This window comes from Triticum urartu, chromosome 6A (genome assembly GCF_056163025.1).
Source record: "Triticum urartu cultivar PI428250 chromosome 6A, HENAU_Tu73, whole genome shotgun sequence".
NCBI classification, from domain to species: Eukaryota; Viridiplantae; Streptophyta; class Magnoliopsida; order Poales; family Poaceae; genus Triticum; species Triticum urartu.
Window position 1 is genome coordinate 589,057,679 of NC_141878.1, and position 21,599 is coordinate 589,079,277.

Here is a 21,599-nt window from a genome sequence, read left to right on the forward strand (position 1 = left end):
TCCGAGTCCCCGTCCGGCATCGCACTGGCAAGGCTGAAAAGAAAGCTAGCTGTAGAGTCTACTCTCACCAGCGCTCGATCTGATTCAAGTGGAACCGAACGGAATCATACTCACGAATGGCATTGGAGCTACAATGGGCGGAATAAAGACATAGACGGGAGATGAGTACCAGGGCACCACGGCCGCCGTCTCGACGATGCAGGGAAGGACACCGGATCAGGGAGAGTTGCGGAGCTGTGCCGAATGAGCGCCCATATCGGATCTCAGCTGCCAGTGAGAAAATTGGTGTTCATTTTTGGGGGGGACAGAGAGGGGTCGATCGATTGAGTAGCGAGAGGGGCCGGTCACTTTTTATTCTGGAGGGCGAGAGGGTCCTTGTTTTACGGCTGGAAACAAAGAGACGACTTGTCTTCTATTGATTCTTCTGGAAACTGAACGCATGAGAAATGAGAACGTCTGGTCTTCGATCGATTCCACGTTAAAAGTGACTATGGACGCATGTCTGTAGGTAGCAGAAAAGCTGATCTTTTTATGTGGGAAGAGAAAGGCTGTTCGGCTTTACTGTTGGAAACGGAGGCTGTTACTCTTCGGCAGAACATTGAGCCTTTTCATTTCTGCTAGCGCATGCATTCAAGGAGTCTGCTGACATGGCATGTATGCTGAGCTGTAGTAGCTGCATGCTGCGATAAATCCAAATAGTGGGAATTATCTACTCTGAATAATGACATGGCACATCGTTGATGTGGACAGTGTGCATGGTGAGAGAATAGGAAGTAGTGGGGAGCAACTTCTTAAGAAAGGTAGATTAATGATACTATTGGCAATCCCATGATTTTTTATATAAAACATCACAAAGTAAATTTAAAATAAAACAATATTAGTGATAAGAGTATCACTTTACAAGACCATATATATTATAAGCATGATTATGTAATTACTTATGATATTTGTATTCACAAACAGTATATCAAAGAATGTGTCAATACAAATTGAGATATGTTTAGTGGCAATATGAGTTATGAAAAGGTGTGAAAAGTTCACGCAACAAATATGCATTAAAAAAGCAAACTAAGACAAACTGCTTGTGTGTAAAAGGACTAAGGTGAAGCAATAAATGCAAAAGATAAATTTACCTGAAAGAAAAACAAAGACTTCAGGTTAAGAGTAGATTTACTCCTATAGAACATTATCATAAATGCAAAAGAACTGAGGTAAAGCAATACTTACGGGTGTTTTGTGTACCCAATAAGTTTGATTTGACTTATTACGAGCAGTGTCCTTGGGGACTGGAACAAAAGCCTCATCCATGTTATACCACTTGTCTGCACAACAAGAAAACAAAAATGTCAGATGTGCAAAATAATACAAAAAACGAGTGCAGAAAGATATTGCAACAATCTAATTACCATTAGCAGGCAGGTTAGGATAGAACATCAAGCAGCCATCCCGGACGTAATTGGTGCCTTGATAGTTCTTGGGTGTCCCAAGAGAGCACTCTCACTTGCGAAAATCCCAGGAGGCAGGTACTCCAGCGACCTTTATTGGAGTAATGTGTTCCCTGTAATTCTTGACAAAGCATGTGTCGTTGTTCATATTTGTATTGTTCTTAATACTTTGATCACTAGAGGGATCGCACACCTTTAATATACCAATGACACAGTTATCCTTACGAAAAAGGATGACCTAAAAGACACTAACTTGAAATTATTCCGACAAAAAAACTTAACATTTTCTATTCAAAAGGTTTCAGAATGCCGGTATAAAAAAATATAAGAATACAATGTTCTTCATTTGAATCCAATAGAATTTTGTTTGCACCAAAAAAATATGATTACACTGTAGGAAATAATAAAGAATTCCCGTCTGGAGATTCCAGGAAATGTAAAATTCATATGAATGCAGAATGAAATACAACAACAACAAAGTCTTTAGTCCCAAATAAGTTAGGGTAGGCTAGAGGTGAAACCCATAAGATTTTACAATCAACTTATGGTTCTGGCACATGGATGGCAAGCTTCCACGCACCCCTGTCCATGGCCTTCAGATCTATCTTTACAGACTCCTCCCATGTCAAGTTTAGTCTAGCCCGACCTCTCTTAAATTATTATCACGCTTTAGCCGTCTGCTATGCACCGGCCTACACTGAATATGCCCAAACCATCTCAGGTGATATTGGACAAACTTCTCTTCAATCGGTGCTACCCCAACTCTATCTCGTATATCATCATTCTGGACTTGGTCCTTCCTTGTGTGGCCACACATCCACCTCAATATGCACACCTAACTGTTGAACATGTCGCCTTTTAGTCGGCCAACACTCAGCGTTATACAACATTTGTAGCACTTTCTTGTCACAGAGAATGCCAGAAGCTTGGCGCCACTTCTTCCATCCAGCTTTAATTCGATGGTCACATCTTCATCGATATCTCCATCCTTCTACATCATTGATCCCAAATATCGAAAGGTGTCCTTCTGAGGCACCACCCGCCCATCAAGGCTAACCTCCTCCTCCTTGTGCCTAGTAGTACTGAAATGCACCTCATGTACCCGGTTTCAGTTCTACTAAGTCTAAAACCTTTCGATTTCAAGATTTGTCTCCAAAGCTCTAACTTCCTATTGACCCCCGTCTGACTATCATCAACTACCATCACATCATCCGCAAAGAGTATACACTATGGGATATCTCCTTGTATATCCCTCGTGACCTCATACATCACCAAAGCAAAAAGATAAGGGTCTAAAGCTGACCCTTGGTGCAGTCGTATTTTAATCAGGAAGTCATCAGTGTCTTCATCACTTGTTCAAACACTTGTTACAACATTATCATACATGTCGAAATACTGAGAAAATTCATATAGGATTCCGTCCTACAAATCAAACAATGAAAAATCTACACCGAAAATTTTATAAATAATCTAATCATGCAACTGCCTATGGAAATTCTTTGAATAAAAATGAAGATATTCTATAATTCTGCCTTTTTTCATGCGCAACACTCAAATCCTTATTCTTGTAGGAACATGTCATGATTTTACAGTCTAGCATTTTTTTACTCCAACATTTTTAGAATCGTGCTTTCCAAAGGGACCCATAACTTTTACTGTTTTACCTGCTTCTTGAAAAAAATAGTATCAACAAGAAAAAAACATCAAATCATGCTTTTTTTTTGTGTTGTTGCTGCTGATGCTGATGCAAAGAACAAAACCAGAGCAAGCATTGTAGGATGTGAAAAATCTAATTAACAATCTGGAACCTGTGCGTCACAAGAGCACTCACTCATGCCGGCCAAATAAACAAGCACTCGACTTTCTCTTGTGCCAGAAAACAAGAACTTCCTTCTGTGCACAAATAGCCAACGTGTGTAAGGGCATCTCCAAAGCTGGCCGCAAATATTTTTGGTATATGTCCATTTTTATATCCGGACGTGATCCGCGGATAAGATGCCGGAGGGAGCCATCCAAAGTTATTCACAAATTAATCCTTATTTGTCTGGTTAGGAGGAGAGAGAGGAGAGGGGACCATGCATGTGCGGAGATAGAAAAGAGAAGAGGATGTCCGGACTTTGGTAGCTCCCTCATTGTCTCGGTTTTGCCAAAAAATAGACGTCTGAACCACTTTGCGGACCAATAAGGGTCCCCATTGGATGACAGGATTTGCCACAATCAATCCAGACATCATAACCCAGACGTACACCGGAGCTTTGAGGATCTCCTTTGGAGATGCCCTAAGTGGCTAACCTTACATCATGTTAGATAAATCTTTGGCCAAAACCCAAGTGCAGAGGACACCCAGCACGTCTAACTCCTCAAACACACCAGGGTGATCCTTCTCGCTTTTCTCCCTAACCCTAGACCGCTAGGGAAAATCTCCCTTCCAGGCTTCATTGGCGAGTTTGTGAATTCGCCTCCCCTTTACCTGTCGCTACGGCAGCCAGTGGCGGGGAGGGGAATGCTGGTGCCTTCGCTGAAGTTAGTAATTTAGGTTAGGTGCGGCGCTTGGGTGGATGTTGGTGTGTCTTCTCTGAGTTTGTCCTCCAAACTCCAATCCTCCTCGAGTTCGTCTATCTCGATGTAGTCGATGAAGCTTCAGCGTAGATCCCCGCGGCTGTGAAATTAGGGTTTCTCATCATGTGGTGAGATTTGGTGTCACGTGCTTCAAATCTATACGGGTTTAACGGCAATCACTGCGGCTCCAGGGCACTGGTCCTTATGGTCATGTGTATGAAGACTTCACGGGTGTCATCGACAAGGTCAAGCCGGCTCTGACAGGGGAGCGATGACAATGGCTCGCGGCTCGTTCTGACAGTAGCAATGGTTATTCGGCCGTTTTAAAATCTTAATGTCATTATTATTATGTTTGAGATGCTTTGTACTTTCAGTGAACTTTTATAATACATTTGATGCTTTTCGTAATTTAAAAAAACAACAACTGCAGAGGATGATGATGGACTGATCGATTCGGCAAATCTACGGAGCCGCTCCCCAATGGAGCTCAGCTGCATCATTGCGCTGGAGATGCCACTCGGGACGGAACACTACTCTCACGGCGATCTCCTCGCCGCTACCACGGCCAGGGACGCTGCCGTTGTTTGTCAGCAAAGCTTGTGTTTGTGCGTCCATGGAAAATAGATTGCCGTGGCTCTCATATATACTACAAGATAGAAAAAATAACAGAGCATCATTCATAGTACTGAATATTCACTGAATTCAACATAAGCACAAGCACGTACAGCAATGCCACAACATAGATGTGCTTATTTTAGCCATTTCATTGGCCAAAATAGCTAAATGAGTTGCTCCAACAAATTGGTAGGCGAGAAACATTTTTGGAGAAAAACAATAGCATTGACATAGTCTTTGAGATTGGGGAGTCCTTCCAACGAGATTCATCTTCAACTCGACCTCATGAGCGGAAGTGAATATCAGGAGAAGCCGTCGCCGACGCTGTTGTCATCTTCTTCCTTGACAAATCCACCTCCTCACTGGTCCGTGGATAACTCGAAGGACGAACAGCCACATGAGGAAACTTTTCGAAAAAAAATGGGCACACCTTCCTGTCGTGCAGTGATACCTCCCTGATGTTCGCAGCAGCTTGAATGACGCGTCTAATATATCCGATGAAATTGTCATCGGACTGGAAGCCGTAGATAGTTAGCCTTGCGAGATTCTTCTGCTTAAAATGAGGATCAGATGGTTCCCACTTCACATCCGTTTTCATGTGACTCTTTTGTGACTCCTTTTGGCACTTATGATCCCATACTGTGATGGAAAGCTCCTCTAGGTATGGTGCAGCTTCAAGAAGGGACATTGTCCAAGCAATATCACATTCTTCAGGAAGATTGTCCAAATCCACAAGCCGCAGTTTGGCGAGCACAGGAGCAAGCACTTTTGAGCGTTCTAGTTGAACCCAAATCTGGGATAGACAAAACAAATTAGAAGTGATAATGTGTTTGCATCATCAAGTTATGCGTAACTAAATTACTACCATCGGATATATGCATCACATACACAATTAATGAGAATGGGATAGAGGTGATTAGAGTGAGTACCTTTTCACTTCGAAACTCCAGATACAGATGGCTTACAGTGGGGGCATTAGCAAGCAGCTTGCTTAGGTTGAGGGTCTTGCCTGAAATATTTGCATTAGCAAGACTGAGCTTCCAAAGCTGAGGGACAGTGCCAAGAACCAAGGGATTTTCATCACAAGGCCAATTATTATAGGTCATCTGCTGGAGCTTTGGTAGAAAGTCAAGCACCACTGTTTTAAACTCCCCATAGGTGATAACAATCTCAACAAGTTGAGCGTGTTGTACATGCAGCACGGAACGGACCCCCGCATCACACTCAAAGAAAGACAGGGACTGGAGCCGCTTGCAGGTGCTAAGAATATTGGGTATGTCCGATTCACCAAACCTCATATTCTGCAGTTGCAGCCGTCTGAGACCAGCAAATGCATCTGGACAATCATTTAGAAAATCATTGAACTGCTTAGCGAAGCGCAGGAAATATTCCCCTGTGCAATTAAATGAATCCCTCAGTGTCAAGATTTCAAACTCGGCTGCCTCTAGTTTCTGAGTCGCCATAGCGAGCGCAACAGCTTTGCCGATGGGGAGACTACGAGGACTCAAGAAGAATTTGACCTTCAGCTTGCGAACCGTGATCTGGGGAGACCTTTTACTAAGGATGTTTGCCGTCATGTTGGCCACAACGCCGTTCATTCGCACCAAATCGCGAGGGCTGAGATCGATGACAATCTGCAAGAGCATACCGGGCAGCTTCTGCATTTGCTTCGAGAGGATGCAGGTTTTGACAGCATCAAGCGTACCCACCCTCTCGAGGATGTTGAGCAGCACGTCATTGGGCAGCTTGCTTAGCATGTCATCGTTGGGTAGCTTGCCTAGCATGTCATCCCTGCCAGCTGCTTTCTTAGACTGCAATTAACCAGGGGGAAATTAGTCATCCGTGATGGATCGATGCTCATCAAGGGAAAAATTATAATAACAAAACACAAGACTTACATCACGGCGGCGGCGACCCCTATTGAACTTCATGGTAACCAGATCCAAAAGACAGGACAACGACGGCGAACTTGCGTCGTCGATAAACAAACATAACGCAAGAAATCTTATATTCTTGAAATTATGCTCCTTTCGTGCCCGACAATCGACGACGCCCGGGCTGAGCTTATTATAGCCTCCTCCGATCCTCCTCCTAACAGAGGAGGACGGGGAAGCAGACGGAGGAGGTTTTCTAATCTTATTGAAGCTAGTGTAGAATTCGGAAACCGACTGATTCACTGTTATTTCACAAGCACTACCAGAAAAACTGCGTTTGCCGACGGCCGAATCTATGCCGACGGCCCCCGTCGGCATCGCCGCACCTATGCCGACGGCCGAGGATGGGCCGTAGGCGTAGAAAAGCCGTCGGCATACATCAATCTATGCCGACGGGGCCGTCGGCATAGACGAGGCCGTCGGGACCGCCAGAGATACGCCTACGGGGCCGTCGGCATAGGACAAGCCGTCGGCATATCCCGGGCCCACCTCCCCGGTCAGTGCTGACCACTTGACGGCGTTTATCCTATGCCGACGGGAGGTAACGGCGGCCGTCGGCATATCTGTGGCAGAGGTATGCCTATGGCACAGCCGTCGGCATAGGCCCCTCTGCCACGTCAACGATCCGTGTGGCACACCACATCATCGATCCGTGTGTGCACAGATATGCCGACGGCCTTGCCGTCGGCATATGTTTACTTTACTTAATTTTTTATTTTATCTGTAGGAGAGATATGCCTACGGCATAGCCGTCGGCATAGGCCCCTTCGCCACGTCATCGATCTGTGTGACACGCCACGTCATCGGTCCGTGGGACAATCTGCGTGTGTGCACAGATATGCCGACGACCTTGCCGTCGGCATACGTGTATTTTATTTTATTTTTTATTTTTACTTTGTTTTGTTATTTTTACTTTATTTTAGTTTTTGCTTTTGCATAAGATAATTATGCCTTATCTAAAAAAACATACCCGATGGTATATCGATTGCCCCACATTACGAACGTCGCTATCGCCGTGTCACGGAGGGGGGAAACGGTCGACACGGAAGGAATTCTGGTTGGTGGGGGCATTCGGGGTGTAGCTATGTCACCGAAACATCGCACAGGTCCCGATGCATATGTGAAAGTGTTCATGCATGCGTAGACGCCCGTCTTGGGGCTCCGGGGTCTGCCCCCCCTCACGGACGGCGCCGCCGCCGGCACCTGGAGGGGGAAACGGACGCGTGGGGTCTACACGGAGGGGATTGCTGTGGGTCTGGCCCGGATGTTGCTCCAAAGTGTTCCTATGGGCTGACCTAACACAACCGGGTGGGGAGGTCCACTGGTCAAAGCCCGTCCGTGCAAAGTCAAAGGGGTAGATCCCGTGGTCAAACGCTAGAGGGTTAGGCGGGACGGGGGCACTGGGGGGTAGCAATGCCACCGGAGCGTCGCACCGGGCCCTCATACATGCGGGGTGGTGTGGTGGCATGTCCGAAGAAGCGGGACGCGTCTCCGGTGCGTGGCCCCCCTCATGGACGGCGATGACACGGTAGTAGACGTTCTGCGGTAACGATGCGGCGTCAATATTACTAAATACTCGGAGCGCGATAAAATCATGAGTTTTTTTGCACGACGTGGGCACATGTGCTATAGGAACGATGGTATTTTTTCATAATTTTTGGTGATGGAGAAGTATCCGAAAAATTCCCTCTATGCAGATTGCCCTTCGCGCGTCTACGACTGTGGCCGGCGGCCTCCGGGGGCTAGCATGCCGCCAAATCTTGCGCCGGTAGCCTCTCACAAGTCTGGAAGTGTTGTCGCGGTTGCAAACGCCCGGCACGCGTGTCCGGGGTGTGCCCCCCTCACGGACGGCGCTGCCGCCGGCACCTGGAGGGGGGAAACGGACGCGTGGGGTCTACATGGAGGGGATCTTGCTGTGGGTCTGGCCCGGATGTTGCTCCAAAGTGTTCCTATGGGCTGACCTAACACAACCGGGTGGGGAGGTCCACTGGTCAAAGCCCGTCCGTGCAAAGTCAAAGGGGTAGATCCCGTGGTCAAACACTACAGGGTTAGGCGGGACGGGGGCACTGGGGGGGTAGCAATGCCACCGGAGCGTCGCACCGGGCCCTCATACATGCGGGATGGTGTGGTGGCATGTCCGAAGAGGCGGGACGCGTCTTCGGTGCGTGGCCCCCCTCACGGACGGCGATGACACGGTAGTAGACGTTCTGCGGTAACGATGCGGCGTCAATATTACTAAATACTCGGAGCGCGATAAAATCATGATTTTTTTTGCACGACGTGGCCACATGTGCTATAGGAACGATGGTATTTTTTCATAATTTTTGGTGATGGAGAAGTATCCGAAAAATTCCCTCTACGCGAATTGCCCTTCGCGCGTCTACGGCTGTGGCCGGCGGCCTCCGGGGGCTAGCATGCCGCCAAATCTTGCGCCGGCAGCCTCTCACAAGTCTGGAAGTGTTGTGGTGGTTGAAAACGCCCGGCACGCGTGTCCGGGGTGTGCCCACCCTCACGGACGGCGCTGCCGCCGGCACCTGGAGGGGGAAAACGGACGCGTGGGGTCTACACGGAGGGGATCTTGCTGTGGGTCTGGCCCGGATGTTGCTCCAAAGTGTTCCTATGGGCTGACCTAACACAACCGGGTGGGGAGGTCCACTGGTCAAAGCCCGTCCGTGCAAAGTCAAAGGGGTAGATCCCGTGGTCAAACGCTAGAGGGTTAGGCGGGACGGGGGCACTGGGGGGTAGCAATGCCACCGGAGCGTCGCACCGGGCCCTCATACATGCGGGGTGGTGTGGTGGCATGTCCGAAGAGGCGGGACGCGTCTCCGGTGCGTGGCCCCCCTCACGGACGGCGATGACACGGTAGTAGACGTTCTGCGGTAACGATGCGGCGTCAATATTACTAAATACTCGGAGCGCGATATAATCATGATTTTTTTTGCATGACGTGGGCACATGTGCTATAGGAATGATGGTATTTTTTCATAATTTTTGGTGATGGAGAAGTATCTGAAAAATTCCCTCTACGCGGATTGCCCTTCGCGCGTCTACGACTGTGGCCGGCGGCCACCGGGGGCTAGCATGCGGACAAATCTTGCGTAGGCGGCCTCTCACAAGTCTGGAAGTGTTGTGGCGGTTGAAAACGCCCGGCACGCGTGTCCGGGGTGTGCCCCCCCCTCACGGACGGGGTACCGGAGGGGGGGTAGCAATGCCGCCAGGTGTTGCGGTGGGCCCTCCTACGCTTGTGGAAGTGTGATGGTACTCGCAGGCACCCGAGACGCGGCTCCGGGGTGTGCACCCCTCACGGTCGTCGCTGCCGCCGTGTGACGGAGGGGGAAACAGTCACGTTGGGCCGAAAACTATCTATTCCGACGGGCAGAATGCAGTCAAATTTTTTGTGAGAACCAATAAACATGTTTAATATTTATGTGTTAGGAAAAATGCACCTTAAAATAATGAAAAAAAAAGAATATACCTATGCCGACGGCTTGGCCGTCGGCATAGCCGTACACGTGGCATACAGAGATATGCCGACGGCTAAGCCGTCGGCATATACTCACCTTATCCATCCCCCTGGGGCGCCCCGTCCATTCGTTCTCCTCCTCTCCCCCCGACCCCCCGCGCCTCCCAACCGCATTGCCGCCGCTGGATCCCGACCCGCTGCACCGCCCACCCTCCCTGCCGCTGTCCGCCCCCTCCACCCAAGCCTCGCCGCGCCGCCACCCCTATCCCGTCCCCCAACTCCGGCGCCGCCCCGCCCCCGCCCCAACACCGCCGCCACCCGCCATCCCCTCCCCTACCGCCGTCGCGCCGCCCCGCCCCCGCCCTCGCCCCATCACCACCGCCGACGATGGGTGCGTGTCCAAAAAGTTTGGGGTCCACCGGCAGAGTCAGAAAAGAGAACGCAGTACGGGGCTGACATCGGCCATATCAGATCAGTGCCGGTTGTGTTGGTGGTACGAGGTGGCATGCATGAAACGTGACCCAATTTTGGGAGGCAGTGGGCATGCCCATCTTAGGGCCCCATGCAAGAGTTGAACGAATTCCGATACCACACGCACGTTGCGTCACGCCCGGTCAGTGTTTTCGGTGCGTTTCACGAAAAAAACCATAGAAAATTCATACGGTGCCGGAAAATTATGAAAACTTGCACGCATGATGGACCTGGCGATGGGTGCGTGGCCAAAAAGTTTGGGGTCCACCGGCTGAGTCAGAAAAGAGAACGCAGTACGGGGCTGACATCGGCCATATCAGATCAGTGCCGGTTGTGTTGGTGGTACGAGGTGGCATGCACGAAACGTGACCCAATTTTGGGAGGCAGTGGGCATGCCCATCTTAGGGCCCCACGCAAGAGTTGAACGAATTCCAACACCATACCCACGTTGCGTCACGCCCGGTCAGTGTTTTCGGTGCGTTTCATGAAGAAAACCATAGAAAATTCATACGGTGCCGGAAAATTATGAAAACTTGCACGCATAATGGACCTGACGATGGGTGCGTGTCCAAAAAGTTTGGGGTCCACCGGCAGAGTCAGAAAAGAGAACGCAGTACGGGGCTGACATCGGCCATATCAGATCAGTGCCGGTTGTGTTGGTGGTACGAGGTGGCATGCACGAAACGTGACCCAATTTTGGGAGGCAGTGGGCATGCCCATCTTAGGGCCCCATGCAAGAGTTGAACGAATTCCGATACCACACGCACGTTGCGTCACGCCCGGTCAGTGTTTTCGGTGCGTTTCACGAAAAAAACCATAGAAAATTCATACGGTGCCGGAAAATTATGAAAACTTGCACGCATGATGGACCTGGCAATGGGTGCGTGGCCAAAAAGTTTGGGGTCCACCGGCTGAGTCAGAAAAGAGAACGCAGTACGGGGCTGACATCGGCCATATCAGATCAGTGTCGGTTGTGTTGGTGGTACGAGGTGGCATGCACGAAACGTGACCCAATTTTGGGAGGCAGTGGGCATGCCCATCTTAGGGCCCCACGCAAGAGTTGAACGAATTCCGACACCATACGCACGTTGCGTCACGCCCGGTCAGTGTTTTCGGTGCGTTTCACGAAGAAAACCATAGAAAATTCATACGGTGCCGGAAAATTATGAAAACTTGCACGCATGATGGACCTGGCGATGGGTGCGTGGCCCAAAAGTTTGGGCTCCACCGGCTGAGTCAGAAAAGAGAACGCGGTATGGGGCTGACATCGGCCATATCAGATCAGTGCTGGTTGTGTTGGTGGTACGAGGTGGCATGCACGAACGTGACCCAATTTTGGGAGGCAGTGGGCATGCCCATCTTAGTGCCCCACGCAAGAGTTGAACGAATTCCGACCCATACGCACGTTGCGTCACGCCCGGTCAGTGTTTTCGGTGCATTTCACGAAGAAAACCATAGAAAATTCATACGGTGCCGGAAAATTATGAAAACTTGCACGCATGATGGACCTGGCGATGGGTGCGTGTCCAAAAAGTTTGGGATCCACCGACTGTCGTTAAAATTGTTGCATTAAGAAAATGCATTAATAATTTCTGACGTTAAAAAAACATCAAAGATAATGGCTCTTTTTTTGAAGAATATGCATGATCAATGTGAACCTTCACAAGCTCTGAGCAGGTGAAGACTCACATCGATCCTGCATATCCTCCAAATAGAGTCCCACAAACTGAGATGTTTGTTCATTGACCGACAGAAAATTATATAAAGGAGTCAACGGCGCGCCGGCTTAGCGATGTGGTATTAAACTACAATGCATGTTTTTAATAAATGCACCATGGGCCAGCCGGCGGTAGTTTTACGGGACGGGCCAAGTGGCCCACTATGGCGTGACCACGTCTATGACGCCGTACGTGCGTGCATGGCATGGAAACCAAGCCGCCATTACCTCGCCCCAGGACCGCCTAGCCCCGCCGCCTCCACGCACGTCCTCACCCGTCCCTGATCCGACGGTCGCAACGCCGTGGCCGTCCAAACTCCCTTCCCCGCCGGCCTGACGTCGGCCATACAATCCGTCATCTGCGCGCGCGACTTGGATCTCAGGCCCGGCCGTGCCGTCTCGGCAAATTTGCCGGCACCCTAAACCCTAGGACGGGCCGTCGGCCAGCGCGCTCGTGTGGGCAGAGGGCGCGCGGCTGCCACGACTAACCCACACCGGGTGGGGTTTGGCAACGGTGGCTGCCGGTGCTCGTCGAGACGCCGGAAGGTATGGTATTGAACCGTACGTAATCTTTTTTGAATCTCGTAACTAGTTTGCTAACTGGCATCTTATTTAGAATGCAAGAACTAGGAGATGTGTACTGCTCGGTTGAGAAGTGGTGTGAATTGGTGGGAAAATTCACAGCCAGACAGCGCATGATGCTACGTGGCCAATTAATGAGTATAAAATGCCGAGACAACATGATAGGTAAGTTAAATGAATACAAGAAAGTGCATGCTATATCCTAAGCTGATCACACACATGTTTATTGCAGAGTGTCTTGTGGACTTTTTGTGATGTGGTGCATAAAATACTGGGACGGAGATCGCTGGACACATGAATTTGACCAGCAAGAGATTAATGAGTCAAGGCCGCGTATTGTTGCGGAAATCATTTTTCCTGAGGTCAACAGATTAGAGAAAGTGAAGATGAAAATTGTTAAAATCATGGAGAAGGAGTAGGTATTAGCATCGGTAGGGTTTTAGTCCCGTAGAAGGTTTCCCTACCGTTGTTGGATATTGTGATCGATTGTAATGCGACATGGCACTGGGATAGTTTTCAACAATTTTTCACGTTTTATTTATTGCTTTCGTGAGACACTAAAAATTTAAATGCGTGTGGGCAAGTAATATTTTTTCTGTCCTAAAATGTATCAGTTTGCCTCTGCGATATTACATGTACTGTTGTTGTTGTTCCTATATGCGGCGGTCATTTTTTAATTAAAAAATATGCCCGCTGTCCTGAGTTGGTGCGATGTGGATAAAAGCTGCACAATTTCTCACGTCGATTCTAGTGGCAACAGCGGCGATCGGTCCGATGAATATTCCAGCCCGTGCGGTGGCCGACAGCCGAGCCAGTGGCGGGCCCGCGCAGTGCAGGTAGTGCAGGCTGGTGCCATTCGTCCTGCGCCACGGGGCAGGTCTGCTGGCCCAGCAGCCGGCCGTACGACCAGCCGCGCGCCGGGTGGCACACGTCTCGTCCCGCCCCAGCCAGCGGCACACATGCAACGATCCCGAGGGGGAAGATGGCGATCTATCGGCCCATAAACGACGCGCGTCGGGCGCGTGGGCCGATCCTCTTCGTGTGCGGATACGGACGCTGGCGCTTTGTGCCGAGTAGGTTTAGTCCCACCTCGCCCGCGGAGAGACGCGCCGACCGGTTTACATACCCGCGTCTTCGCCTTCTCACAAGCTCGCTACAGAACATGATGCCCTGCTGTGCGCCGTGGCCTCCCCGCTCGGCGGCCGAAAGGCCTCGCCACAATGCGTAGTAGTTTACCGTCCGCGCGCGCCCGGCCACAGCTGGGGCTTTTTTTACAAAACAATTGTCACATACATTACATTTTAAAGATCTTCATAAGTTTACTATGTCATTACAGCAGTAACACATTTATACAAATATAATATGTTTCACACATAATAATATAAATCGCATGTCTCATAACATTAAACAAGGTGGCATAAACATTAACTCAAAGTGCCATGTCTATTATTCTTAAACAAATAAACTGAAAGTGCTAATGACTTTCATCAAACAAGGTGGTTTAAAGAATAAACTCAAAGTGCCATGTCTCTTATTCTTAAGCAAATAAATTGAAATTGCCAGTGCCTTGAACTGATTATGAGTACTTCATCTTTATGCCCGTTTCCTACATAACAAATTGTAAACAACTCATCAGACAATTGTGAAGACAAAACCAAAAAATAGTTGAAAAAAATGAAAAACTTACTTTTCATTCTCAGAGCATGTTTGCCGTCTATGGCCCTCTTCCTTACAAATGCCACAAAGAGGACCGGGTTTTTTCTTAGAAAATGATTTTGGTCTTCCATTCTTTGTAACATTTGGATCTTTATTTGCCCGCCCTGTCCTGCTCTGTTTAGGGGCGCCCTTCGTGGAAACTTTCACGGTATCACCTATGACATCAACATGTTGTTCCGGCTGACGTGGATCCTCATGCACATTTCTTGTACTACCAACAGCATCATCATCAGGGACCTTTTTCTTTGCTATTATATTTTGCAGACACTGCATCAACTCATCATAGACGAATGGATCATTTGAAGCAACATGAAAAGCTTCAGCTCCTGTTATACTAAGTTGACTATAGCGAGCACGCTGCTCTGCCCCTGTCCAACCCCAGCCAAACAAGTCACTCTTTTGCTGTGCAGGCAGCCCACCTCTCGCAACTTTCGACACCCTCTTAAGAATGCAACACTTAGGTATTTTAGATTTTTTAAGATGAACCAACACATACAGAATGTGTTTGCAAGGCAATCCTTTCCGAAGCATTCGTCCACAACTACAGTCTATCGTATTCTCAGAGTTTTCAGCTCGATAATTCACGCTGAACTGAAATTTCTGGTTATTTCTCCATGTCACGATGAAGGTGTGGCAGTCAACTCCCACTAGCGTCTCAAAAATCTCAAGTTCTCCCATCTTCTTCAGATCTTGTTGAAGAATATAAAAATTGGAATGAGTGAATACTTCGGCGGCATGCTTCTCAATATCCTTATATTCTGTTACTGATGGTGGCAATGACTGATTTGAAACACAGTCATCATGCGCCTCGTTCTCACGTAGTCGGACTATGCAATTCTCATAATGCACAACTAGGTCAACAATAGTCATACCGCCGTCCAAGTGCAGGTGAAGACAAGAGTTAAGACTTTCACTCCTTTGATTACTGCGCATACCCAGAAAAAAACCATCTGACAGATATGATGCTGCCCACAGACTCCTCTTCCTGTACATCCTACTCAGCCACTCTTCTGTTTTATCAGTCTTCCATTTATGGATGAAAGCGTGCCATCTCGCCTCAAAGTTGGCTGGAGAGGTGGAGTAGTACAAGAGTGCCCTGAACTCACTTAGCGATTTGTAATTAAGTGCTTCTGCATGTTTTTTTCCACGTGCCATGAGCAGAGACGGTGCAACACATCAACCAAAACCAACCGAATAGCTCGTATCATTGTAGCGTCTCCATCTGTGATGATTGACCTTGGCTTTTTCTGACAATTGGCCTTTAGGAATGTCTGAAGCAGCCACACGTATGTCGCTTCGGTCTCATCGGACACAATGGCACAACCAAAAACTGTGGTGCAACGGTGATTGTTTACACCAACAAAGGGGATGAACGGCATACCATATCTGTTCATCTTATACATGCTGTCGAACACCGTCACATCTCCATACAATTGATAGTCCCGCCGTGACTGTGCATCGCACCAGAACATGCTCTTCAAACGGCCCTCCTTATCGAGCACGTACTCAAAGAAAAACTCTGGATCCTTCTCCTTTCTGCTCCTCATAATCCCGATTGCCGTGTTAGCATCACCCTTCGCAATCAACTTCATTTTTTCTCGGCAACATAGATTGTACACGTCTTGTCTCAGAAACCCACACTTATCATACGAGCCATACCTGCTAATGAAGTTGTCAACGATGATATGCTTTCTGATCCCAGCTCCTTCCATCGCCAAGATCTCAGCTATTTGGTGATCTCCCATCACTCGATGTGACCGCAGAAATACCACCTCATCTGGTCTAGCCAACAAATGGTTGTGATCATCCATAAAAGCTGCCACGAACCAAACTCCACGTCCTTTGTCCAACTTCACGACTAAATGTGCGCCACACTCGCAACGAGTCTCTGGTCTTAGCCTGCGTGTACGGCCCTCCGGGTTTAAAAATTTACTGAGACGTTTTCCTGCCCTCGAGCAAACGTATCTCCTATACCGAACAGTGGTTGAAAGTCCTTTTCCTCGTTTCACCTTATCTTTTCTGATACTGAATCCACGGTCTTTGGCGTAGTTATTATAGAACATGTGAGCCTCCCATTGTGATGCAAATGTCATACCCATAACCTTCAACTGTGTCTCCAACGCACGTTGCTGGATTTCAGCTTCCTCAATGTCCATATTAGCTCCATCCTCATGCTCATATCCATCTTCACCACTCCAATCATCAAAGTTAGCCTACAATATTCCACATAAGCAAGTGTAAGTTGTCATAACCAATTTTTTATTATTCAATGACATCTTAAATTTTGGACCGAACCTGGCTTATGTTATCCCCGATAGATTCAACACCATGATTTTCCTCGTTCTGAACGTCAATATCCTCCTGCACATAAAAAAATCATATGCACGTGTAAGTACCATATGGTTCTTCATCCGACGAAAAGAATGTACATGACACTTACGTTTTCACTACAAGCACCCTCCTCCTTCTTTTCAAAATCCTCTTCAGGTAAATTATCGTATGACGACCAGGATTCATTGTCGCTGCCATCATCATCATCTTTACTATCGTTACCATTCGTACGATCAACACTATCGCTACCATCCCAACTCGTGTCCAAAAACAGATCCGTATATCCAGTTTCTTTATCCATTAAATGAACTCTCAACCAACACTGCAATATATAACAAAAAATTGATCTATCAATTTTAAATCAAATTAAATGTACTACGATCATACAGATGAGAAATTCTTATCTAACAAGTGATTGCACATAATTATTTACAGATTCAATTTTTTGACGAACTAGACGGCTTACATGGCATGCACGTGCACTTCGGCCGGCCTGGCGTGGCTGCGGACGGCGAGGACGTTCCCGGAGAGGTTGATCACGGAGTTGCGGGCAGCGACGACGTCCACGTAGGCCACGTCACCGTGACGACCTGCACGGAGGCGACATCATGTATGGCGGGTGACTCCAAGATCTGTCCGCGCCGGCCAGATCCCGGGTGAAGACGGGGAGAAGGCGGCGATCGGCCGAACGGGAAGACGTTGGAATTGGCAGCGTGATCATGTCTAGATCGGCGGGGAAAGGCGGCTATCGGCGGGTAAGGGCGGCGATCGGCGGGGCGGGGCGACGTTGGAATGGGCCGCGTGATCAGCGCAGGTCGTGTTTTTTTTTGTGCGAAGGAGAGAGGGTAGTTGCGAGCCGGCCGTATCGGCTCGAGCCGTGCGCTCGGCTCTACCTGTATGGCCACGCCGCATACGGCGCGGGATACGTTAAGCACCGTATGCCCAAAATGTCCTTATACGTTAAGCGGGGGGGGGGGGGGGGGGGTGGGGTGTACCGAAGCAGGCCTCTAAAAAAATAGGGAGTTGTGTGTGAGAGAGAATAGACATGGCAGGGTAGTGAGAGAGAAGAGACATGGCAGGGTAGAGAGAGAGAGAGTTATTTTTTTCTTGAGATATAGAGTTGTGTGTGTGAGAGAGATGATAAATGGCATGGGGAGAGACAGAGAGTCTGTTCGGCATGTTGTGTGCGAGAAGAGAGAGAAAAGAACTGCATGTTCCATGAGGCGGTGTTGAGAGTTTGGGGAGGAGAGAGAGCCTATCTTCCTCCTGGTGAGACAGTGAGAGAGATTTTGAGATAGAAGACGAACAAAAGAGCTGCTGTGTTCGACAAGAGAGAGAGAGCGCATGTGAGAGTTGAGAGGGAGAGAGAGAAAAGAAAAGGCAGGGAGAGAGAGCAGATTGGATTTCATCGGCGGAGGAAAGAAACAGAGTATACAGTACCCGAGTCCTGTAATGACGCTGCAAAATTGCACAGAGTCATTGCACATCTCAAGAACAAGCCTCTGAACCAACGCCCACGATAACGTGACCGGGATGCCTAAGCTCAAAAAATCTGCGTCCCACCCAGTCACGCGCGCGCCCGTTCGCGCTCCACGCCTGCAGCAACACCCGTCGTGCACGCCCCACAGCACCGCAGCAGCTGCTCGTTCGCTCCCGCCTCCCGCACGCAAGCAGCCCCGCCGTAGCTGCTCGTCCGCTCCCGCCTCCCGCACGCAAGCAGTCCCGCAGCCTCGGGTCGCCTCGCCACCATCCGCGGACAGCGTGATCCGAAAGGGCAGGCCGGGGCAGCCCGCAGCCAGCCGCCATGGTCTCGCCTGCCTGGCATGGCCGGCCGCCGTCATTGGCGAGCAGCGTGCGCCAGGAGGCATCGGATGTCCGGAAGGCCTAAAAGTCGGTTTGAAGGTGCCGCACCTTGCCGGCCCAGTCGGCCTGGTCACGGCGGACCAGTCCCCAGAGGGCGAGACGGGCGAGCTGAAACTATTTACTCCCAAAATGCCCTAGCGATTTGTATACTGGAGGACGGGAGAGAAGCGGTGCAAGCTATACCGCTCGCGTTTCTATTGGCAAATCGGAGCAGTATAGATCGATCGTTACCATTAGATTTCAAGAATGGATGGCTAATATTTGACGCGGGGTACCATAAAAGAGATTTTTTTAAAAAACTATGACGTATTTTATAGCAAATTCGGAAACTATAGTAAAGAATGGAGAAAAATCAAAACTAGCACCCCGTCGGCCACGGGTGGGCCGAAAAGGGTGTTTTCGGCCTCCCTTTGGCCGAAATGGACTTCTCGGCCTTGCCTTGGCCGAAAAAGTGCGTACTTGGGCCGAAAAGACCTTTTTGGTCAGGAGGAGGCCGAAAAGTCCTTTTGGGCCAGGAGTAGGCCGAAAAGTCCCTTGGGCCCACCTTTTCACGTTAATGGTTGACCGAAGTAGTATGGCTCCACTCTTTGGCTTACGTTAGGCTGAAGCGATTTTTTAAAAAAATTTGGTATATAAATACTATGCAACCATTGCCCATGAAAGTGCGTTATATCGACTAGAGGGGGGGTGAATAGGCGATTTTTATGAAAGTCTTCAAAACTTGGGAGTTATGAAGACAAACAGTGAAGATTATGCCTATTACTATGCAGCGGAAGTTAGATTACACTAGGTCAGCCACGGTCATGTATTCAATAGAGTGAAAGCACAGTGACAAACAGCTTCAGTGTAATAAGGATCAAGTAGGAAGAAGTTATGAAGCCAAACAGATCATGCATTCACGTTGTGAAGACAAATGATAAAGCAAGCACGCAATGACTTCACAATGAGTAACAGCAAGAGAAGGAAGTGAAGATGAAACCAGTGACTCGTTGAAGACAATGATATGTTGGACCAGTTCCAGTTGCTGTGATAACTGTACGTCTGGTTGGAGCGGCTAGGTATTTAAACCTTAGGACACACAGTCCCGGACACCCAGTCCTGAACACACAGTTCAGGACACCAAGTCCTCACCGTAATCTCCTTGAGCTAAGGTCACTTAGTCCTCGCCCAATCACTCTGGTAAGTCTTCAAGGTAGACTCCCAAACCTTCACAGACTTCGTTCACTGGCAATCCACAGTGTCTCTTGGATGCTCTGAACGCGACGCCTAACCGTCTGGAGGATTCACAGTCCTCAAGTGTAATAAGTCTTCAGATCACACAGACAAGAAGACTTAAGTGATGCCCAATTTACTCTGGCTCTGGGTGGTTAGGGCTTTTCTCCTCACTAGGAATTTTCTCTCAAAGGCTTTGAGGTGGGTTGCTCTCAAACGACAAAAGCCGTGCACTGAAATCTGAGCAGCCAACTGTTTATGGTTGTGGGGGTGGGCTATTTATAGCCACTTGGCAACCCGACCTGATTTGTCCGAAATGACCCTGGGTCACTAAGGAACTGACACGTGTCTCAATGGTCAGATTTCGAACTCTCATGGCAACTTTACTTGGGCTACAAGCAAAGCTGACTTGTCTGGCTCTGGACAAGATTTGCTCTCATTTTCTTCACTCGAAGACATAGGTTTTTGATTTAGGCATCATTTAAGTCATTCTGACTTGTTCTCCTGGACCCCACTTAACAGTACGGTGGTTCCTGTGACTCAACAAAAATAAAAAGAACTACGAAAGATCTAAGTCTTCGAGTTCCATAGGCTTCATAACGTGTCTTCTGTTGTCATAGTCTTCAATGTGAATATCTTCATATACCACCTTTGACTTCAATGTCTTCATTCATTTTTAGGGGTCATCTCTGGTAGTAAACCGAATCAATGAGGGACTTCTACCTGTGTTTTCCTGCAATTCTCACAAACACATTAGTCCCTCAACTAGGTTTGTCGTCAATACTCCAAAATCAACTAGGGGTGGCACTAGATGCACTTACAATCTCCCCCTTTTTGGTGATTGATGACAAACTAGTTGAAGTTTTCAACGGGGAATATAAAGTGTGAAGTCTGTAAAGGAATTGTCATCATAAGTTGCAAGTGCTCCCCCTGAAGATGTGCATATAAGTTAATTTGCTTTTGGAATGCAAATGCACATGGCAGGTTGTACTTGTGGAGATCAGCTTCAGCTTATGATGACAATCTACTATGCATGTGAAAGTATATGAAGATAATAACATGCATAATGGAAAATGGATGTCTGCAGAATGAGATGAGTGCGGAATTTATCTTCGCAAAAGGAGTGGTAAAACAAGTAGCAGACGACCATCGAGTTTTAGTGTTTACAACTCAAAAGAACCAAATGAAGCAAAACAAGAGTTGCAAACACGAAGCAAGTATAACAAAACAAGGCACCCGCCCATATTGACCCGCTTGAAGACTATAAACATCATATGCTTCTCCCCCTTTTGTCAGGAATGATCAAAAAGGTTTGAAGACATAGAGTTTTCTACGCGTTCCCAGGCGCAGCAGGGTCGGTGGAGTTGTTTGGCGGTGCTGAGCTTTGAGGTGCTGAAGCGGGTGGTGGTGAAGTAGCATCATCATCTTCATCAATGACCCTCGCAGTGACGGTGGCAGCAGATGAGGAATACTCAGAGTCTTCAAGTGACGGTGTGTTGCGCATCACAGCCCTCCTAGGAGGTGTGGTGTCAAATTTGAAGCGCTCTGTGAAGCCATCCTCTTCAAGTTCAGCTTCAGTGCAGATCATTGAGAGCCCTTTCCACGTACGACGGCAAGTCTCATGCGTAACGAAGGCATTCTTGGTGGCCAGGTTTAGAAGACGATTGACATCCACCAAGAGGCTCTTCATC

General features: G+C 48.4%; 2 protein-coding genes and 1 pseudogene across 4 annotated transcripts; all 3 read right to left on the reverse strand.

Annotated features, from left to right (window-relative positions):
- Positions 1–4,902: 4,902 nt before the first annotated feature.
- Positions 4,903–6,550, reverse strand: LOC125513055 (FBD-associated F-box protein At3g49020-like). Of its 3 annotated transcripts, none has more exons than XM_087527372.1 (3): positions 6,518–6,550; positions 5,549–6,391; positions 4,903–5,412 (listed from the first exon to the last, which is right to left on the reverse strand). In XM_087527372.1, exons 1-3 carry the CDS (start codon positions 6,548–6,550, stop codon positions 4,903–4,905), a joined length of 1,386 nt encoding a protein of 461 aa, XP_087383498.1. The 3 variants fall into 3 exon arrangements, with proteins under 3 accessions (XP_087383498.1, XP_048534052.2, XP_087383497.1); XM_048678095.2 differs by having other exon boundaries at positions 5,549–6,430; XM_087527371.1 differs by having other exon boundaries at positions 5,549–6,430; positions 6,509–6,550.
- A 7,919-nt stretch (positions 6,551–14,469) lies between these two features.
- Positions 14,470–15,710, reverse strand: LOC147966739 (protein FAR1-RELATED SEQUENCE 5-like; annotated as a pseudogene).
- A 33-nt stretch (positions 15,711–15,743) lies between these two features.
- Positions 15,744–16,682, reverse strand: LOC147966740 (protein FAR1-RELATED SEQUENCE 5-like; the record flags this gene model as incomplete). Its single annotated transcript, XM_087530938.1, has 1 exon — positions 15,744–16,682. A coding segment is annotated over exon 1 (915 nt), but the record flags the coding sequence as incomplete, so codon positions are not given.
- Positions 16,683–21,599: the final 4,917 nt, after the last annotated feature.